The 21187-nt window shown below is 32.3% G+C and overlaps 2 protein-coding genes across 2 annotated transcripts in view; both read right to left on the bottom strand.

Annotated features, from left to right (window-relative positions):
- Positions 1–1709, bottom strand: part of LOC108905366 (out at first protein) — a gene marked incomplete at its 3' end in the record, with an annotated part of 84911 nt that extends 83202 nt beyond the window's left edge. The window contains exon 1 of the mRNA XM_018708196.1: positions 1551–1709. Within this exon, the coding sequence (XP_018563712.1) occupies positions 1551–1658 (108 nt within the window). The remainder of the gene's footprint in view (positions 1–1550) is intronic.
- Positions 1710–7731: 6022 nt separating this feature from the next.
- LOC108905380 (glycerate kinase) lies at positions 7732–17761 on the bottom strand. The gene is made up of 5 exons (XM_018708211.1): positions 17233–17761; positions 16731–16817; positions 14879–15205; positions 10388–10669; positions 7732–8238 (listed from the first exon to the last, which is right to left on the bottom strand). Exons 1-5 carry the CDS (start codon positions 17711–17713, stop codon positions 7874–7876), a joined length of 1542 nt encoding a protein of 513 aa, XP_018563727.1. The 5' UTR covers positions 17714–17761; the 3' UTR covers positions 7732–7873.
- Positions 17762–21187: the final 3426 nt, after the last annotated feature.

Here is a 21187-nt window from a genome sequence, read left to right as displayed (position 1 = left end):
AAGAATTCTTTATAAATTTTATTTTTTTAAACCATAAGTATTTAGTAGACGTTGAAGGAAATGTGCTATAGCTTCAAATTTCTAAACAAAAATAAGTAATTACGATTCAGCAAAAATGTTTTTATCAAATAACTCCCTCGAGAGCTAACTTTTGGAGGAGAAAACAGTACTAATATCAGCAACTAAACTCGAGCAATTAAACTTCTTGTATTTGTTCGAATTGCCCCTTAGATTAATCCTGAGATAATTTGTTGAAACTAAGACAAATCGGAGAGTTATTTTTAGACCTATTCAAAAACTTGACTCAAGTTTCTTTTAGTGTAAAAATTCAACCACAGCAGAATTTTATCTCTTAAGATTTCAGGACAGGAATATTAAAAAGTGACCTGACAGAACAAAAAAGTTAAGAATACTGTAACGGCAAAGGTAAAAAAAATAGTATAGAGGGTGTTCAGAAATAAACAATGCCCTGAATTGAAGTACAGGGTGTCAAACGCGATAGTATCTATGGGCCTACTGTGAAGATACAAAAAATTTAAATAAAATTTGTTAAAAAGCTTTCTTTTGTCTAACAAAATTTTTGTTAGATATTTTTCTGTATTACTTCCCATTTTGAGACACCCGTACATTGTATGATGGATGTTCGTTGAACAAAACAATTATTATCCTATAACACCCGTGGTGTCTTCAATGTCCTACTAGTTTACTAATTTGATTTATTTTACATATAAACGGTTTGGCATTTGATTGACACTTAATCTATATTGACATTGATGCTAATAAATATTAATTCTATCTTCTGATATCAAATGAATTTTTAAATCCATCGAAATGTTTCTTAAATTTGTCCTAGGATATTATAGATATTTATAATTTTTAATAATACTTTTAATTTATAATTTTTGGTACCTAATGCCCCAAGATGTTATTTTGCATTTAATGCATATATCCGGAATAACACACCTACTTGTAGAACATTTAAAAAATATAACTACAATTCTAAAGGGAACATATCACATAAAACAGAAAAACGAACACATTTATTAACTAAAATTAAGTAGGTAAGTCAGATATTGATGAAAAGTAGTGTGTTCATAGATTTGATAGGTAAGTAATAAATGTAATTTTAACACATAAACTGTTAAATTCTTCAATGCATTAATATCACATTAAAATCACATTATAAACAGATGATTAGTATCAACAGCAACCTTTTTCTATTTAATACAAATATATTATTATTTAAACAGGCTTCTGAACGGACACGGACATTGAATTATATGTTGTGTTAGAATATTATCTAATCAATCAATTTAAATCTACTAGCTACGACATAAAAAAAAAAACTTTTTTGTAGTTTATTTTATCAACTACTTAGAACTCAACAAAAAATTTCATTTATTCAATCTTATTTAAATTTACGTATATTCACTTACTTTTAATAAACCATCTACCGCATTTTTATTTACATCCTTCATTCCTCATTACGAAAATAAACAAAAGTTGAATTAACTCGAATAGGTTAGGACACATGTTTTTTGTTAGCTTACCTGATTCCTGACGTTGATAACGAGCTGGGTGTCTGTGAATTTCACCAGCACAAACATGCACAAAACGAAAAGGTTCGGATAACAAAAAATACTTAGTCTAAAACACATTTTGACGTGTCCCTTTAACCAACTCGTTTCTTCAAAAACACAAACCCACCATTACCGTTCCACTGACAGAAACACAATGCGGTATCTGCCGGATAGGCAACACATAACACGTTATTCCCTTCGAGACTGAAGTTGCGCAGGCCTGCCAACATGTGGATTCTGTTATTGATTCCATAGGCGTTGCTTCAGGAACAGAAAGGGGATGCGGATTTTAGGAAATTTTTGAAATTATCTAGTATATAAGACCATAATAAGACCATTTCATATGTTCTATTATAACCTAAAATACAATGCAAGGCAGGAAGAAAGTATGTTAATCTGCATATATTCTATCACATAACAATCTTCCAAAGTATAAATGAATGTATATTTTCTCTTTAATGAAAATATTTTATTCTAGTATTTTTTCAAAAATTTTTTCTTTGTATTTTCGTAAAATCGCAAAAATACTTTTATTGTTTCTCATGTAAGTGATTCCACTGTGGAAAACTTTTTTACTACGCCAATGATTGATTCGGGTTTGGATGTTCTCGACTCGGAGAACTAATTTGAACAGCGGGAAAAGACATAAATTTTGTAATTATCTTTTACTGAATTCTTTTTACAGAGTGGCGTCTCAAAGAGGCATTTGAAACAATGTCATCAAGTTGAAAGGTTACATTCATCTTAAAAAAAAAATAAAGTTAAACCTCATTGTAAATTTCCCAGTGCCCACACATTCAGTTTCAGTGTCTAGTTTAAAAAATGAATTTATACGAAGAACTTCAGAAAATCGATGCCACTGAATATTTAATTCCTGCTATTTGTAACAGAAAATGCGTCTTCCACTTTATTGGAAACGCGACCCATTTACAAATTATTGTTTCTAAATCTACACAGCTCGAAAACTGTTAATTCTCCAAAAATTATATAAGATATTTTTCTCAGAAATACAATTTTATGTTCACTGCAACCATGAAGAGTCCAAAACAAATAATTTGCGTATAAACTTTTAAGTATTTGTGAAATAGTAAAGTGGAAATTGTTTACAAAAAAAAACTGTGCACCTCAGTAATTTATTTGGACTATTGATGATTACACTGTATTGAAAATTCAATATATTTTTTTGTAAAATGAATGGTTTTATTTATAGTCCAGTATACAACGGTAAAAATAGGGTATTAAGTACCTCCGAATTGGTGAGTAAGCTCATTTCGCCCTCCTTTACAAAAGTTACATATCCATAATGTGTGCTTATTGTTAGGGAATGAAAACTACCCCTTCTGCCAAAAAACGTAAAAACCATAGATTTAAGTGTTATGTCAATAGAATAAGCATTATTTTATGGTTTGAATAATAATTTTTGATTTGTAGCAACATTTCAACTCTTAAAATCCACCCTTTATAAGGAAAAAAACAAAAATTAGTTTTCGCGGCTCTGAAATGTTTTGACGAAGCAATAATGAAGAATTGAATATTTTTTACTGTTTATGAAATAATACATTATTTATTGCAACCTTTCAACCTTTAAAAACCACCCTTATTGTAGAAAATAAAGCAAAAAATTTTGCACATCTTCATATCATTTGTAATGAATGAAAGACTCATCACTGTTTATAATATTACTGATGATTCATTGCAACGTTTCAACCCTTAAAAACAACCCTTAATGAGGAATTGAAGAATTTTTACCTGCTTCAAAACACTCAACGATACATTACTAAATTCAACGAGATTACTTAAAACAGGGAACTTAAATTATGTAATTAGTGAAAGGGAAAATAAAAATAATTTGTGTATTATACAATTATTCTTTATTATCAAAAATTTACATATCATCTAAAGAACTATCATCACTGTCGACTTCCTCTGTTTGGACATGTGCGTGTGTGTGTTTCTGCGTGTATTTCGCCTAGGAAACTATCAGAAATTAAGCCATTTACACGATCCGACAATTTTCATTGAATAATACAATTCGTTTTTTCACGATAACTTTTTTAATTTTTAATATTTTTCATCGCTCCAAAAAGCAATTTTCATCATAACTCCGCGAGTTTTTGAGCTACGAAATTTTTTCAAAAAGCATTTTAAAGGTCTTCCCAAGCACTTTAAACCAGGTTATATTCATTTTCTTCGAAAAATTAGTTCTTTCGCCATTATTTTACGGTAAAAGGTTCGATTTTACTTTCGAAAAATAAACAATCACATTTAGAGAGTGATAACTCGGTTATTATTACATCTACGGTAATTAACATGAATCGATTCGTTATTTCAAAAGCTTTATTTTTGCTTTATATGGGTATTTCAATAAAACCCAAGGTTTTCAAGTTATTTATCAAAAACGGTTGAAAAACATGCACTTTTTATATGAAAAATCAACATTTTCAATCGCAAATAACTCGAAAAATATTAATTTTTGGAAAAAACGTTATAGAGCATTTTTTGCTTAGAATTCATTCCTCTATTGATTTTTGCGATTAAAATGGGTGTCTTCATGGCCACCCCCCAGAAGAGGTGGCATTTTTCTACTTACTGTTAAAATTTCACGTCAATCGGCGCATTCTAGTCAAGTGTGTCCGAACGTCTACTCTGGTTTTCAGCAGTTATATAACCAGTGACGGTGATCTGGCCAGGGCGTGTGCTCGATTGAATTTCTTATTTTGCATAACCAGTAGCATTCGCTCCAAATTTTATTTGCGGTCTATAAGCAACATATATTGCTTTTATACTGTTATTTCAACTAAGCATTACATAAATCTCACAAATTTAAAAAAATCACATCGAGTTATAATTTCTCCAAAAAAATTTGAAAAAACGAGCACAACGCTCACAAAATCAACTCTTACACTCACAAAAAACTCAACTCGCACGCTGCTATTTACACAAAAAACTCCTAAAGCTTACCGTACAGGCACTCTAACTTTAGTGTTCTAAATCGGTGCATACGGACAGTGATATTCAGACACTAGGATATCAGATCCGACAGCGCTATCCAAACAATGTGTATACAGGGTAGGTCCAAACCCATCATGAGGGTTTTTAACCTTTTAAATATGCTAAGGGGGAATGATAGTAGATTAACTCCACCGCAAGCTAGTCTGGAAAACCAAAACCCACAACATGGCGCACAACGTGGGGCCATTTTGCCAAATGAGTAATTAATCTACGAAAATCCATGACAATACCAAAACCGTACTTTACAACACAATTGTAAATTACACCAACTGTATAAAAGCAATAAAATTCCCATTATTTTCCAAGTAAAATTACAAAAAATATTTTGAGTGTACGTTCATTATGCGGAATTATTTTGAAAAACTGTGAGTACGTAACTATGTAGATAAGCAGAAGGCATATCTAATACCAACACTGTGACATCGATACAGCGGATATATTGTCTCACTGCTTGCGCTCTGTGAACACTCGATGCAAGATGGCTTATGCAATGCGGGTGCATACAAACGAGGAGTTACGGGAAATCAGGATGCACCGGGCGTAATACGATTCCGCCAAAGTAGTGTCGTGTTTTGGAAGAAATCGACAGTCGGTGATGACGACGAAAACCAGTGCGGGCAAATATGCCATACGTGCATTGGATTTATTCCATTTTTTATTTCTGTAGAAACGAGAAAATCTAGGAATATCGTCCGAATGTCTTTGTTTTCGATATTGGTTTAATAAATTTGTTTGGAAACAGATAAATATGTGTATACACGGAAAAAAAACTTACTAAAAAGCAAAACTAGATGTTTCAAGCTTTCTATTTATTCTATAAAGGTTTTGGACACATATTGAATAACACTCAGTAATGAAACAACAAAAGCCATGACAAAATAACCCTATTTTACGGTATCAGTTAGAAGGATATTAAACAACTCAAATTTATCATCATTATTAAAGTTATTAATGAAACTCAATAATATGCAATTTATGTAGACTATCCCTATATAATACACTCATATATTCTATGTGGAAATAGTAGATATCTATCTGGCCAGTAATGTAACATCAAACGAATTTCATAATTCCTATTAATAATTAATTTCATCCACCGAAACAGGCAGATCGTTATTTGAATGCCATATTATAGCACACAATAAAGTCGGCGGTTTTCAGATATGAAAGTAATATGGGATAGCGCTTTTTTATGAAACTTCGGCTATAAATTCATCTAATGAAAAAAATTTTCTTATGAAATATTATACTATTACTTCGATGTAATTTTTTTTTAATATCGGTAATATTAGATATAATACCACCAAGTTTACTAATGTAAGATACTATCTGATATCTGATTAGTTGCTGATATTAAATTGACAAAAATGGAAGGTTTGTGGCCAATTGTTACAATAGACGTTTTTAGTAGTGACGTCACATACGCCAAGTAATAGGAAACCCCATAGTACACATTGTCCTGAAGAATTTCTCAATTGCTAGATCGATTTTCGACCTTATGTTCTTTGGACATAAGTGCCAAAAAAATGGCTTCTTTGTCATGACCTTAAATATTGTGATATTCTGGCAATATTAGAAATATTTAAGAAGTTTCAAACCCCGTAGTGACAAACTAAAAGAATTATAGAATTTATACAGGGTGTTTCAGAATGACCTCCGGTAAATATGGGGGCTGATAGTACGACAAAAAATAAGAATTTTTTGTCTTATGAACTGTATGTCTATCTCATCTTGTTTTCGAGATACGGAGCGACAACATAAAATTTTTTAAATAGAATTTTTACGAAAATTTCCAAACGGTGCGAGATATTTTTATGAAATTTGGCGTTCCGGGCTTTTTAAGGGTGCCAAATACGCTGATCTAATTATTTTTTGGATATTTCATAGAGGGCGCTAGTTATGCTACATTCTTATTACAATTTAAGTTTTAATTTTTTTAAGGTTAGGTTTTTTACCATTCGGGCTCCAGTTTCTAATGTACAATATTATTTTCTAAAAATGATGTACTCTTGTTAGAACTTTCTAATCTGGACGGTTTTCGAGAAAAAAATTTTTAATTAAACTCTTACAATATTACGGTGTATAAAATAAGTTACTTTTTTCAAAGTAGGCTTGTGTCAAAACTTATTATATCAAAATTTTAGTGATTGTGTGACTTAAGGTAGTAATGACTAAGAGCTGTTTTACATTGACAATTTATTGATGAATAAATTGACGAAGTTCTTCATGAATTAATTCACGAATTTATTGGTAAACAGTGTGGTTTTACACTGCTACAGACTTTATCAAGTTTTTTGACGCATGAATCAGTTCTACCAACGCATCAAAGAAGCAAATACATTTCAAAAATGTCACCTTTCCACTCATAATTGTAGTGATACAACAGCGGTACCGTTTTGACACATATTATATAAATATTAGTGATTGTAAGTAACAAATTAGTAAAAACAATGCAAAACTAGTACGACGCCACACAATTATTTACATATTCCAATAACATAACCTCATTACTGATCTGAGGGTGGAAATCTGTTGGGTTGGTACTTCCGAACTTCACGAAGAAATTGACAAAGATTAGAACATGCTCTAATTCGTCAAGAACTTGATGAATAAATTCATGAAGTTATTTGACAGCAGATTTGGTGCATTACACTTGTCCAATTTCTTGATGAAGCGACTTCATGAATTAATTGATCAATAAATTGTCAATGTAAAACAGCTATTATTAATGTGATGTCAAATATTTTGTTAGTTGTTTCTGTTTTGATGGTACATCTAATTGGGTGTTTCTTAAATGTCACCAGTTGTGCATTTAAAAGTTTTTTGTTTCAATATTGGCCTAGTGTGGATAAAATTGTAGTAACCGCTTTCAGTAGTTATTACGAATGCACATAATTACAGTGATCAAAGACTAATGCTTGTGCTATTAGTATACAGTGAATGTAGGCAAAATACTGCGATAGCAGCGTTTTTTCCATTTCGCCATGAACCAAGAGCTCCAAGACTTGGAACTTTCGCTCGTACACTTCATTAGTCTTCGACCTTTATAAATTACTTCACCATTTAAAGTTCATTTTTTTAATTTGGATAAGGGATGATTCAGATTAGGATAATTTAAAGAAAGATCATACAGTTTTGCACAAAGAATTAAATTTATTACGTTCATATATTGAAAACTTCACAGTCTGAAATAGTAAAGCTTTTATTTGTCGCGGTTCTAACATTCTCAGAAATATGATTCGTTAGGATATTATTCCAAACTTATTGCCCAAGATATTCCTCTATTCGTTCGATAGAGATTTTGGATTTACGACCATTACGTGGATATCCATAACATTAGTCCCGGTATGTCCAATTTTCACTAAGTTATTCCCTCCATTATACCTCTCGTAGAAACCGTAGGAGTCGTTGTTGTCTAAATAATATTCGGGATTAATGTTCTCTCGGAGAGCATTCGCCACTAAATCGGAACTTCCAATGGCTCCGGCTGCGTCTGTGGGGCCGTCTATCCCATCTGTGCCGCAGCTAAGAAATGAAATATCCGCCGATTTTATTCCCAGATTATTAACATCGACCGAAAAAGCCAAAGCTAATTGTTGGTTTCTTCCTCCCTTCCCGCCACCCCTGACCACAACAGTTGGCTCCCCTGCAAATAAAAGTTAACTGTGGATGTTCCTCAGCTGCGACGGTTTTTATTGCTATCTACTAATGTTGTACTGTTTCTCATTTAAATCTTAAATTAATGGGTTATAATAAGAAAATAATATACCAACCAATACACCGGGTGTCGAGAACTATGAGTAAAAAACTTGAGAGGTGATAAAAATAATTCATATATAAATCCTCGTAACACATACAGTGTGTCCCACTTAAGCATTAGCCACCCATGTAAAATTGTTATTTATTGATCGATTTGTTTCAACTTTTTTTTTGTTTGATAGATTCCAGAAAAAGGGGTGACCTTGATTTGACCTTTAATGACCAGCAGAGGTCAAATTCAGAAAATGGTCAAGGACATATCTGAACGTAGAATTTTCCGCTCTTTTCATTTCCGGGGTAAAAAGTAGGGCATCCCATTTGAAAAAATTAACTTGACCTTGAAATAACCTTGAAGGTCAAGGTCAAGGTCAAATCTAGGGTCACCATTGAATAGCCAGGGAAAAAAATCCTATATCTTTTGTCTGAATAATTTTTTCTCAAAATGCATTTTTCGAAAGTTAGTGTGCTGTTTCCATAGTTTTGGGACACCCTGTATGTATTCGCCAATATAGACACTATAAATTGTTTGGTCATGGTCAAGAAATTGGCAATTTCTTATAGTGATTTTCTACAACTAACAGTTCGAAAACACAAGATATAAAAAAGCTGAAGCACTAAAGGCTTTAAATAACACTTATAATTATTACAAAATTGTTCATAACTTTTTTAACTTGCAATCTTTTTTGTTTTTGCTTGAGATAACCCTTAAAAGCGCTTAAAATATAAAAAAATAAGTAAGATTTGAACACAGAAGCTCATGCTTTATAATACTCTTGGCATTAATATATGCCAAACCATCTTTAAATTATAATTTTTTATTTTAAATGCTAATGTACAATTTCTCATTTGAATCTTAAACGATTTCATACTGAAAAAGTCGTATCCAGTATCGACTTACAATTGTTAAAATATTCATATCTGCCATCAATCATCTTGTAATATATAATTTATAAAAAGGAATGTAAATACCATTGAATAAACATAGACGAATGGAAAATACTAAAAGTTGGCACCTTCGTGAGCGTCTTTCATCAATGTATTGCCTTTTTTTTCTGAACATAGTTACAGCAGTAATATTGTATTTTCAGGGTAATCAATATCATCATACAAAAATGTTTATTATGTCTGAAGATGTCCGAAAAGTAAACAATTATTTATTTCTCCCCATTCCAGACATTCCTGCATATTTTTACAGATTCTTATTATTACTACAGTTGAATATGAAATATGCGGCCAAAAGAATATGCCATAAGCCACATTCTTATGGCTATATCATTGAGAAAACATTCGAAGAACTCCATAAGAACAAAAGAATTAGTGTTATGAATACGATTTTTGACAAAATGAATTAATTCTTCGTAAAAAATGTGTGAATTAAGCATATTTTTCTTTCCGATGTATTCAAAAGCAAATAGTTACATGTAAATCTAACATCTGATAATCCTACATTTATTACAGTCTGAGTCCTGACACAATATACCAAACACCAAGCACTAAAAAGAATTCTAAAAATATGTCTATAAAATTTTACAACACAACTAACCACCGTATATCACAGCATGTATACCTATTTAAAAATTTATGTCGTCATATACTAGGGGAGGCAGATGCATATTTTAGGAGTAATTCCTACAATAATATGAAATTGAGATATAAAATTGCATTATCTTGGTCTCTAAAGGAATCTTATTAATATTATAGTGCTTTGTTTTTCTATAACAGCCGACAGCTTTGTCAAATTAAATCTGTGAAACTTTGCCGATGTTTCACATTAAATGTAAATAAGCATACTTGTACATGTAGAGTCAGGAACAAGATTTGAACATATTAAATGAACGGCATGTCGTTTTAAAGTTTTTTAAATTCTTGGTTGTCGAGCAATTTTGTACCACCATTAAAAATAATATTGGACATACAGAAATTTTTAAGTAAATAACTGAAGTGTTGTTTTATGTAAAACTTTTTCATTTTTTCTTAATACAGCGTAGGACTCCAAAGCGTGTACAGTTATCTCTACAGACTAAAATTTCCTTTACCTGCGAAAATTAAGCAAATGGGTCTTGAGAAATCCAGATGCAGAATTTCCTCGACAATACCGTGCCTGAAGGGCAGATCCATTGCAGCGTTTTCCAGAAAAACTCTTGCTTTGTCCTTGTTACCGGAATCAGTAATTGCGGCGTCAAGATTGCGTGCCATCCGGGCATAAATTCCGCTGATTCTGTTCACATCGCCATCTATCTCCGTTGAAACAATTACTGATTGAAGACCCTTATTTATCGCTTCTTCTTTGGCTGCCTCCGCTGCTATTGTGTTATTACCTAAGTGTGCAAGGGAGTCTATTAATTTGAGCTGGGATGATTAAATGCAAAATTTCCGTTTCCTTAATTATACATCGTTCTGGGTTTTATGATTATTGCACGAGGCTCAGAGTAACGATGCCAGTTCCCCTAATAGCGTTAATAATTATGTTTCATCAAGAAGCTCCATTTTTATTGAGACAAAGCAGCATCATTTTGTTAATTGACACTTGTATTGACGTATGGAACGTCCTTTCGTACAATTTAAGAATGAAAGTGTCAATGGTAATGATGATAAAAAGTAGTGACCCACTATGTGCTGGGCAAAATAGGTCTGACGTCTGCCCTTCTCCGAAATAGAATTGGAGTCTGAATTTTTTCTAGAATGAATTAACAAAAGCAAAAAATAGTTATTTACACCATAAAGGAGGTAAGTATTATTTACTAGTCGAGGACGATTTTGCGCCCGAGCGGAGCGACTGCTGGTAATAGAGTCCGAGACTGGTAAATTATACTTAACTGCTGCGTGGTGTATAACAATTTATCTGCTCCCAGAGTTATTTATGGTTCATGAAATAAAGATTAGGTTTTATTTTTTGACATTTCTTAATCTATTCATTTTGACATTCGAAATCGTAAAAGTCGCCTTGTCAATGATTAAGTCAACTATTTTCATAGAGGAGAACGTGGATATGTCAAAAATACCCTAAGCTGGGAGCATTTTTGAAACGTAAGAATGACGGCTATACACCTAAAAAGTCAAAAGTTTTTACAAGAGGACAAGTCAACGATTTTCTCGTACAGGCACCCGATAACACATATTTGCTAATGAAGATAGTGCAAGAGCATGCCGTTCTGGTGAATTATGCAAACTTACTTTGGACAACGTGAATTTCAGAAATTTCGATGACATTACTGTAGTTACAATTCCAGATTCTAAAAATGGTACGTTTACAATTACTTCTCGTCTGGGTTCTGTTTCTTACCTAGAAATTTTCAAGAAATATATCAAGAATTTTACGCTTTTTTGTGCGCTATCGAGCAAGTAGATGTTATAACCAACCAGTCGGCAAGAATACCTTTCTATGATTCCTAATAAGATTGACAGTTTTTAAAACTAGAACATCCTGAAACGTATACAGGCCATTCATTCCGAAGAACATCGGCAACGTTACTGGCTAATACAGGAGTTGATGTATTAGCAATCAAGACACATGGTGGGTGGAAATCAGCCACAATTGTAGAAAGTTATGTTGCTGACAGTTTAAGTAACAATTACAGAAAAAAATAGAGTAGTTATAAACCTCGTTATAACCAAGTTGCGTCACAATCGCAAATTCAAATTTGCCTCCGATATTGCGACTGTATAGCACGCCAAATATCAAANAATAGAGTCCGAGACTGGTAAATTATACTTAACTGCTGCGTGGTGTATAACAATTTATCTGCTCCCACAGTTCTTTATGGTTCATGAAATAAAGATTAGGTTTTATTTTTTGACATTTCTTAATCAATTCATTTTGACATTCGAAATCGTAAAAGTCGCCTTGTCAATGATTAAGTGAACTATTTTCATAGAGGAGAACGTGGATATGTCAAAAATACCCTAAGCTGGGAGCATTTTTGAAACGTAAGAATGATGGCTAAAAAGTCAAACGTTTTTACAAGAGGACAAGTCAACGATTTTCTCGTTCAGGCACCCGATAACACATATTTGTTAATGAAGGTAGTGACGGTCTTAGGCATTGCAAGAGCATGCCGTTCTGGTGAATTATGCAAACTTACTTTGGACAACGTCAATTTCAGAAATTTCGATGACATTACTGTAGTTACAATTCCAGGTTCTAAAAATGGTACGTTTACAATTACTTCTCGTCTGGGTTATGTTTCTTACCTAGAAATTTTCAAGAAATATATCAAGATTAGATTGGAAATTAAAACTGGAATTTTACGCTTTTTTATGCGCTATCGAGCAAGTAGATGTTACAACCAACCAGTCGGCAAGAATACCCTTTCTATGATTCCTAATAAGATTGCACAGTTTTTGAAACTAGAACATCCTGAAACATATACAGGCCATTCATTCCGAAGAACATCGTACGTTGCATGGTGATGTTTTAATGGATCAGTCAGATAATACTGAGCCTCCGGTGACTGAAATGGAGCGGTCAAATCATTTTGAGAAAAATGTGACAATTAATAAACGCAAGGTGAATAATTATCCGGATTTTATAAATGTTATTAATTGTAATAACTGTACAGGCTAGTCCATTTTCGATGGGAATTCAGGGTATTTCAGAAACTACTAAAGATATGATAAATCTGACACGACGTTCTCGAGCTCGATTTTCATGGCAAACTCAACTGTCAGATCGGAAATTTGCTATCTTCATTTGTTTCTGAGTTACAGGGTGTTTCTCGTTACTGTCTCTTTGTTTAACATGCCTCTATCTCAGCTGTTAAAAAAGTTAGAGTTATAGTGAATACTGCTCAAGACTAATTCTTTAGCGTAGAACTGAATGCCGGTATTAGATTTTTAGTAGATCTTAAGATTTCGGAGTTATGACCCAAAGTAATATTTTTTTTAAATGGAAATCGTAGGTGACCACGGCCTAAAAAAATAGAGATTTTTTTCGCTTTTTAGCAATATATCACATGCTATAGTTATTTTTACAAACATGGGAGATACGGGGTGTTTTATATATAAATTATATATTTTTTTCCTTTTTAATATGACCAGCTATGAAAATATAGATAAAACTATAATTCTTACTATTACAAAAGTCATATCTGTTGTAAAAATATGACATTTATTTTAAATGTACAACATATACTCGTGTGATAATATAATACTAACGAAATTTTAGGTGATACGTGGATAGGAACAAACGGACCGATCAGATGGCCAGCTAGGTTACCTGATTTGAGTCCGTTGGACTTTTTCCTTTGGGGTTTTCTAAAAGACATTATATTTAAAATTCCTTTTAATAATATTTCAAATATACATTTAATGAATGNAATAGAATTGGAGTCTGAATTTTTTCTAGAATGAATTAACAAAAGCAAAAAATAGTTATTTACACCATAAAGGAGGTAAGTATTATTTACTAGTCGAGGACGATTTTGCGCCCGAGCGGAGCGACTGCTGGTAATAGAGTCCGAGACTGGTAAATTATACTTAACTGCTGCGTGGTGTATAACAATTTATCTGCTCCCAGAGTTATTTATGGTTCATGAAATAAAGATTAGGTTTTATTTTTTGACATTTCTTAATCTATTCATTTTGACATTCGAAATCGTAAAAGTCGCCTTGTCAATGATTAAGTCAACTATTTTCATAGAGGAGAACGTGGATATGTCAAAAATACCCTAAGCTGGGAGCATTTTTGAAACGTAAGAATGACGGCTATACACCTAAAAAGTCAAAAGTTTTTACAAGAGGACAAGTCAACGATTTTCTCGTACAGGCACCCGATAACACATATTTGCTAATGAAGATAGTGCAAGAGCATGCCGTTCTGGTGAATTATGCAAACTTACTTTGGACAACGTGAATTTCAGAAATTTCGATGACATTACTGTAGTTACAATTCCAGATTCTAAAAATGGTACGTTTACAATTACTTCTCGTCTGGGTTCTGTTTCTTACCTAGAAATTTTCAAGAAATATATCAAGAATTTTACGCTTTTTTGTGCGCTATCGAGCAAGTAGATGTTATAACCAACCAGTCGGCAAGAATACCTTTCTATGATTCCTAATAAGATTGACAGTTTTTAAAACTAGAACATCCTGAAACGTATACAGGCCATTCATTCCGAAGAACATCGGCAACGTTACTGGCTAATACAGGAGTTGATGTATTAGCAATCAAGACACATGGTGGGTGGAAATCAGCCACAATTGTAGAAAGTTATGTTGCTGACAGTTTAAGTAACAATTACAGAAAAAAATAGAGTAGTTATAAACCTCGTTATAACCAAGTTGCGTCACAATCGCAAATTCAAATTTGCCTCCGATATTGCGACTGTATAGCACGCCAAATATCAAACGACCACTTTCAAGCATTTTATTTAAAATAAAATAGTGCCAGAAAGTATTTTCTTAAAAAAATTAAAAAATAATTACTAACTTTCAAAGCCACCGTGAATTTGTCGCAAGTATGGCGTATGTAGTACGACTTGGTTGCAACTCATTAATATTTTAGCGCAACTTATTTCCACGGAGATTACCTATTATGTAATTTTTGACGTGCTGGTAACACCCGTTTAAGATCGGTGCGGCAGAATCGGAAAATTGATTTCCCCTTTGTAGTACACGTCTTATTGAATCTGGAATTTCCTCGTATAAATGGTATTTCTTTAAGATTTCCACCGCACTCTCGGGCGAATCGGTGTTTGGTATTGTTGGGCCGCTAGCGATAAAATCTAATGGGTCTCCTACGATATCCGAAAGCACTAAAGAAATTATTCTGCAGGGGTAAGCCACTTCTGCCAGCCCGCCCCCTTTCAGCACTGAAATTTGTTTTCGGAGGCAGTTCAGTTCTCGGATGTTGGCACCTGCAACATAAGAGGGATTTATTCGTTGGGGCGAAACTTAAAAGATCCATCAGCAGTTGATGTCAAAATTCGTATTTCACATGAGAAATGATAAGTCTTTCAAACATTTTCATTTTTAATGCGTGAAAGGTACGACAGTAGATATTCATTTTTTTCTTTAGGATAGCATGCGTTCGACAAAATAAAAAAATAATCTAAAAATTTAATTGAAAATAAATAAATAATTTTGTATGTGAAATTTTTCTTTTGTCTGCGTATTGAATATAACTTAACAAGATATATATTGAAAAAATGGTCTAAAAATAAGAATAACATTTAAACAAATAATGATTTGTACAACGATCTTAAAGAAAGGATAATTCAAACATTTAAACTTAATGGAGAACAAAGGAAAACCTAAAAAATTCTTGGAATTAAAATAAGAATTGACGTGTTTTTGTCTAAAGAAATTTACCAGTCGTTTATCGAATTTATGCTTTACAAACTCATATTAGGACCCGTCTTTTGTAATTCAACGCTTTTCTGTTGCGCTACTACTTTTGGTTATTTAGTAAAAATGATTCTTCCACTATGTCTTGAAGCAAATGATTGCTTGAGAAATTCTTATGGCAGAATCCTCAAATAGAGAAATCTTTTCACAAAGTTTCATACTAAAGTTTATATTTTTTTATACGGAAATACTATAAAAACCTAATAAATGTGGAACTAAATATACAGGGTGACTAACTTTCCCAAAAAACGCAGTTTCGAGAAAACAAATATAGTATTTTCAACCTTTACATCTCTTCGTAGCCCTAGTGTATTAGTATTAACGTTTTTAAGATAGTGTTTACATTATTTTTTCAAGTGTCGAAGTGTCAAATGGATAAAATTTTGTACAGTTGTTATAACATCAAGTACTTATGTCAAATTTATTATTAATTAAAACTACATATTAATTTTATTAATTAATAATAACAATAGCGGCAAAAGCAGTTGAATTTGCTGATATAAAATAAGTGTTAATAAAATTTTTATTCATTTCTTTCCTTGGAAAATTGGTTAAATTTTTTGTCCGACTAGGTACATGCTGTGCCTTGCGCCAGGTCAGATTTTACAGTGGACCAGTTTCCAGTGTACTTTTGAGTCAATTTCGAACTACCCTTTTTGATTTTTTTTACAAAATTGTATTTGTAAGAATCCTCTGTATATACAAATTCATTAAAAGTACGGAGAGTGTGTAGCTGAGCGTTTTTTGGGGAGATCCTTTATATCGATATACCTATTGTTTAAAATAGTAGTGATATTACGTATTAGAAAATTTATACAGCATTAGAAAATTTATACAGCATTCTTCAGGTTTTCTTCAAACAATTTTACTTTAAATAGAATATGAATATATTTCAGTTTTCCAGTGAAAAATGTATATCTCAGCTTTATATGGAATTAAGAGAAAAGCTTATTCTAAAGGTTCTATTCGTAAAGAATATTATTTAAATCTTGTAAATAAAGAAGAAACATTCATTCAGATTTACACATTATTTACCTTTGCTACCCAGCTTCTTTATAACAGTAAACTTTTCATCCAGAGTAATAGGAGGGATAGGCAATGGTAGCAGGGCTGATCCTCCACCTGTAGGGGAACTAATTTTAGAAACAATTTTAATTAAAGAAATTAGTTTTGACTAGAACGGATCGATTTGATTATTTCACGTGAACTTCCAAGTCCTTAATTATTTAAGAGGAATTTGACGTTGTACACCCTTTCAATCGATCAGGTAAGTGGAAGTAAAGCTACGGAGTATAAGCTCTTTGAAAAAGAAAGATTGGAACTTTTGGAGTCATTCCATAATCAATTAAGTAATTCGATACACTTAAAAAAAAATTATGTAAACTCAAAATAAACCTTTTACATATTTGCAACGGTTTATAAACAGATTAAATGTAAATGAATTGAACACGGTGTGTAGAATTATTTGGTAATTATTGCCTCATTCAATTCAATTAAGAAAACGCGGCTTTAGACAAAATATATTTTGCTTAGATACCTGAAATAAGTACTAACAGTAAATCCTCTTCCGTCAAGTTCTCTGCTAGCTCTTTAATCATACTAGCACCTTCTTGTGCGTTTATATCAGGCAAATTGTTTTCAGCTCCCTCAATGTATCGGATTTTAGAATCCGGCTTCTCGCCGTTTTTAAATATTCCTGTAGGAACAACCACTACTCCCCTCTCTAGTTGATCTTCTAAGACACGTTCCACCTCAATTGCCATCCCCAATACTGCTTTGCCGAAACCTACTACATAACATGGCTTCCGCAGTTGGTAAGTTTCGCCCCTTACGACGAGATGGCGCCCTGTTAATTTCAGTTCGTTTTTTATAAGTTTCTGCGGTTGTACTGATGCCACTGACTTTAGAAAAATGTCTTTTAAAACTTCCTTCGACATTTCACTTTTTGATTTGGTATAAACTAATCTCACACCGTTCCTGACCTGTGAAAAAACTGTCATTGATTTATTACCAAACATAACGCACTCACGAACTACTCAACAAAACATAATTTGCAGTTTATCATTTACGACCTTGGCCATAGGCGTACAAGATTACAAACAAAGGTACGTTTTAAGATAAATGAAACGCTAGTACGCAAATTATAACAAAATTCTGAACTAGATCAATTCAAAATAGCGAACTGTTTTATGAATTAATTTATTTTTAATTTTAATTGAGTAGATCTTAAGATGCAGTAAACTCTTTTACAATAAGTTAGCGATTTTAGAGGAAGTTTAAGTCTTATATATCTTTCAAGTGTAGCTGCTGCTGTTAAATAGATGTCACTAGCATTTGCTCAGTTTCAAATTTCTTTAGTGAATTCAATTCCTGTAGGGTTATCGTTTCAAATTATTGGAATCTATATAATGACTTGTTGGTACAAGGGGTAGTTATTTCTACCCTCACACAGCACATTGCAATTATCTAACTGTAGATGGCGTTATTACCCTGATTTTATATTAATAGTGTTAATGTTACCAACAAAAAGGAATAGTGTGTAGCATATTCATCATCTAAAACCACACTCAGACCTTACGTACGTAACAAAAACCACAGAATAAACTCCATGAAGTGAATTTCCGTTAATTTGATTACGCTATCAGATATTTTTAAACAAACAAACCAAATTTGGCAATAGGTATATTGTACATGAAATTATATACAAAATGTTTTATAAAAAACGTTTAGGTATATTACCATATGCCCAAAAATATACAGGGAGAAAAAATTTAATACATATTCTTTGGTTTTTCTTTCTTTTAAGACATCTTTTATTTTAAATTAATGTTTAATGACCTCACCAGAGACGTTCGTGACTCAATAGTATCCAATTATTTAAAAAATTATACACACACCACTGACATTTTCAAATTTGTGAGTATTTTTTGTAATCCTCGTTCATTGTTCTCAATTTTCGACATACAGAAATATCTCTGACAGACCTTTCTTCTTTCTGTAAAAGCTCCCGAGCTAAAGGACCGTATTAAATGAAATCCAAATAGATCCTTACCATTTCCTTCCCATATTAAAAGCAAGACATGCAAACCTGTTAAAGTTTTGGTTGGAATTGGACATGCACTTTTATGGCAATTTTAAAGTGTTTTTTAATGAGAGTGACATATCCGTACCAATTTTAATTTAAATGATTTAAATATACGATTTATTTTACATTACGTTACATGTCAATACAATTTCATTGATTTTCAATGAAGTGAGCCGTCTGTTTTGAAATTATTGATGAGTGCGGGCTTTGGCGCATCCATTTTTCATAGATTTGCTTTACAACCGAGTGAATTTTCCTACATCGGAATATTCCTCCACAACAAAACGAAAAACAAATTACTCCACTGTTGGCATTTCGCCCACATTTTGCAGGAGGGGCGTAGGTGGTACAGATTTATAAGGGCAGAGGTTGCCCATCCTAATAAGCCAGGATGTCATTATAAATGATCTCTTAAAGCTTTTTTTTTATTCTCAAAGGAATTGTATTTACTTAAAAATAGCTTTTTGCTATAATGACTATACAAGAGAAACAATAAACTTTAAGGAGACATCGGAGAAAATTAGGAAAAAAAGGTGAATATAAATTTAGGTTCGGATATCAGTACAGTACCTAATACTTACAAAAAATAAAAGCTTAAATTTTGATTTTCGGAGTATCCACCGTTAGAGTGCAAACATAACCATATATTTCTTAAAGTATAAATGTACTCTTTCGTATTTGTGCCTAATTGACAACTTCATTGTACCAAACCTTCAATATTTAGTTATTTTTCCTTCATTTTCTTCTAGTTTTAGTATAGAAAAAGTAGCAGTTTGGCAAAAATTAAATTAGGGAGTAGTACACAGCCTTCTACTTCTAGTTAACTACAAACTTGCAGGGTGTCCCGGTACTTTGTACAAAAAAGTCGAGTACAAATAGATGAGGTCAAAATAATATCAGTTCTTCATATAATTTTTTTCCATACGGGCATTCATTAACAAGTTACGGGCCCTCAAAAGTTATTTTTATTTACAGTCTCTAAACTATTGACTTTAGCATGATGTAAATTTGGTGATCGATAACACATGCGTACAGCTTGTTTTTGATGTTGTAAGTGATACATCATTATGCCCAAAATGTTAGGAACTGACTATGCCCAATGGTTAACAACCCAGAATTTTTGCATAGACGACGATCGCAATCTGCTTGCATAAAAAATAAGTTCCCTGAAGAATTTTCCAACATAATACCTTCTTGGTTCAACTTGGTAAAATTATCAGTTTAGGATATATTTGTGATTTTATGTCACAGTGCATATCGAGCGGTGCCTCCACCATTTTTTGTTTTTAATTGTTTATTGGACATAATTACTATGTTAGACTCTAGATATTTTTAAAATAAGAGCCTAAAAAATACAAAATCTTACTGTCTGCTAATTAGTTCACTAACAAAATTTGACAAACACACTTTACACGTAACACAAAATAAAAAAATATATGAATAAGTTAAAGTTAAAAAAATAATTTAAAAGAAAAAAACTATCAAAATACATTTTCAATATGGACACCAAACACATCCTAAGTTTAGAATGTTATTTGTTTGTACATGAAAAAGCATTTCTGGGGTATGTCTAATATTATCACAATGGAAATTAATTCTTTGTAGCAATTCATTCCTTGTCTATACTGGGGTTGAGAACACAAAACTTCTCAGGTATCCCTACAGGAAGAAGTCGATCGGGTTAAAGTCTTGAGAACGTGGTGGCCATGAAATTGAAGTGTAAAGTGTGTTTGTCAAATTTTGTTAGTGAAAATTACATTAGCAAACACTAAGATTTTCTATGCTCTTATTTTAAAAATATGTACGGTTCTAACATAGTAATTATGTGAATATTAAAAATTGTGTGACTGTGACATAAAATCAGAAATGTTTCCTAGACTGTTAATTTTACCGAGTTGAACCGAAGAAGATATTATCTTTTTTTTATGCAGGCAGATTGCGATCGCCATCTATGCAAACATTCTGGGTTGTTAACCATTGGGCATAGTCGGTCCCTGGCGTTCTGGGCATAATGAAGTTTCAGTTACAATATCAAAAACAGGCTATGCTCATGTGTTATCGATCAGCAAATTTGCATCATGCTGAAGTTAATAGTTTAGAGACCTTTGACGTCCCGTAACTTGTAACAAAGGCCAGTATGAAAAAAGTTTATAAGAACTGATATTATTTTGGCCTCATCTATTTATACTCGACTTTTTTGTATCAAGTACTGGGACACCCTGTATATATTTGTTGTAAATGAGATAATTGTTTGAATATTCAAAAACTAGCCGATTCTATTATTATTTTTTCATTTTACTTAATATTTTTTCTTTACAATTGTTACATCCTTTGGTGTAAACGCATGAAACAAGAAAAGAAAAATAGTGCTTACAATTTACATATCTTTACACACATGTCACTTCCC

Source organism: Anoplophora glabripennis, unplaced genomic scaffold, assembly GCF_000390285.2.
Source record: "Anoplophora glabripennis isolate ALB-LARVAE unplaced genomic scaffold, Agla_2.0 scaffold42, whole genome shotgun sequence".
NCBI classification, from domain to species: domain Eukaryota; kingdom Metazoa; phylum Arthropoda; class Insecta; order Coleoptera; family Cerambycidae; genus Anoplophora; species Anoplophora glabripennis.
The sequence above is the reverse complement of the archived record's forward strand: the minus strand, read 5'-3'. Positions and strand labels throughout refer to the sequence as shown.

Bases quoted from the DNA above. Each gene is read 5' to 3' on its own strand.
- LOC108905380 (XM_018708211.1), bottom strand. From the start codon at position 17,713: ATGTTTGGTAATAAATCAATGACAGTTTTTTCACAGGTCAGGAACGGT. The intron at 16,818-17,232 runs GTATCTAAGCAA...GTTCCCCTACAG, and splicing joins ACTGTTAGTACTTATTTCAG to GTGGAGGATCAGCCCTGCTA. The intron at 8,239-10,387 runs GTAAAGGAAATT...TTTTATTTGCAG, and splicing joins CATTTGCTTAATTTTCGCAG to GGGAGCCAACTGTTGTGGTC.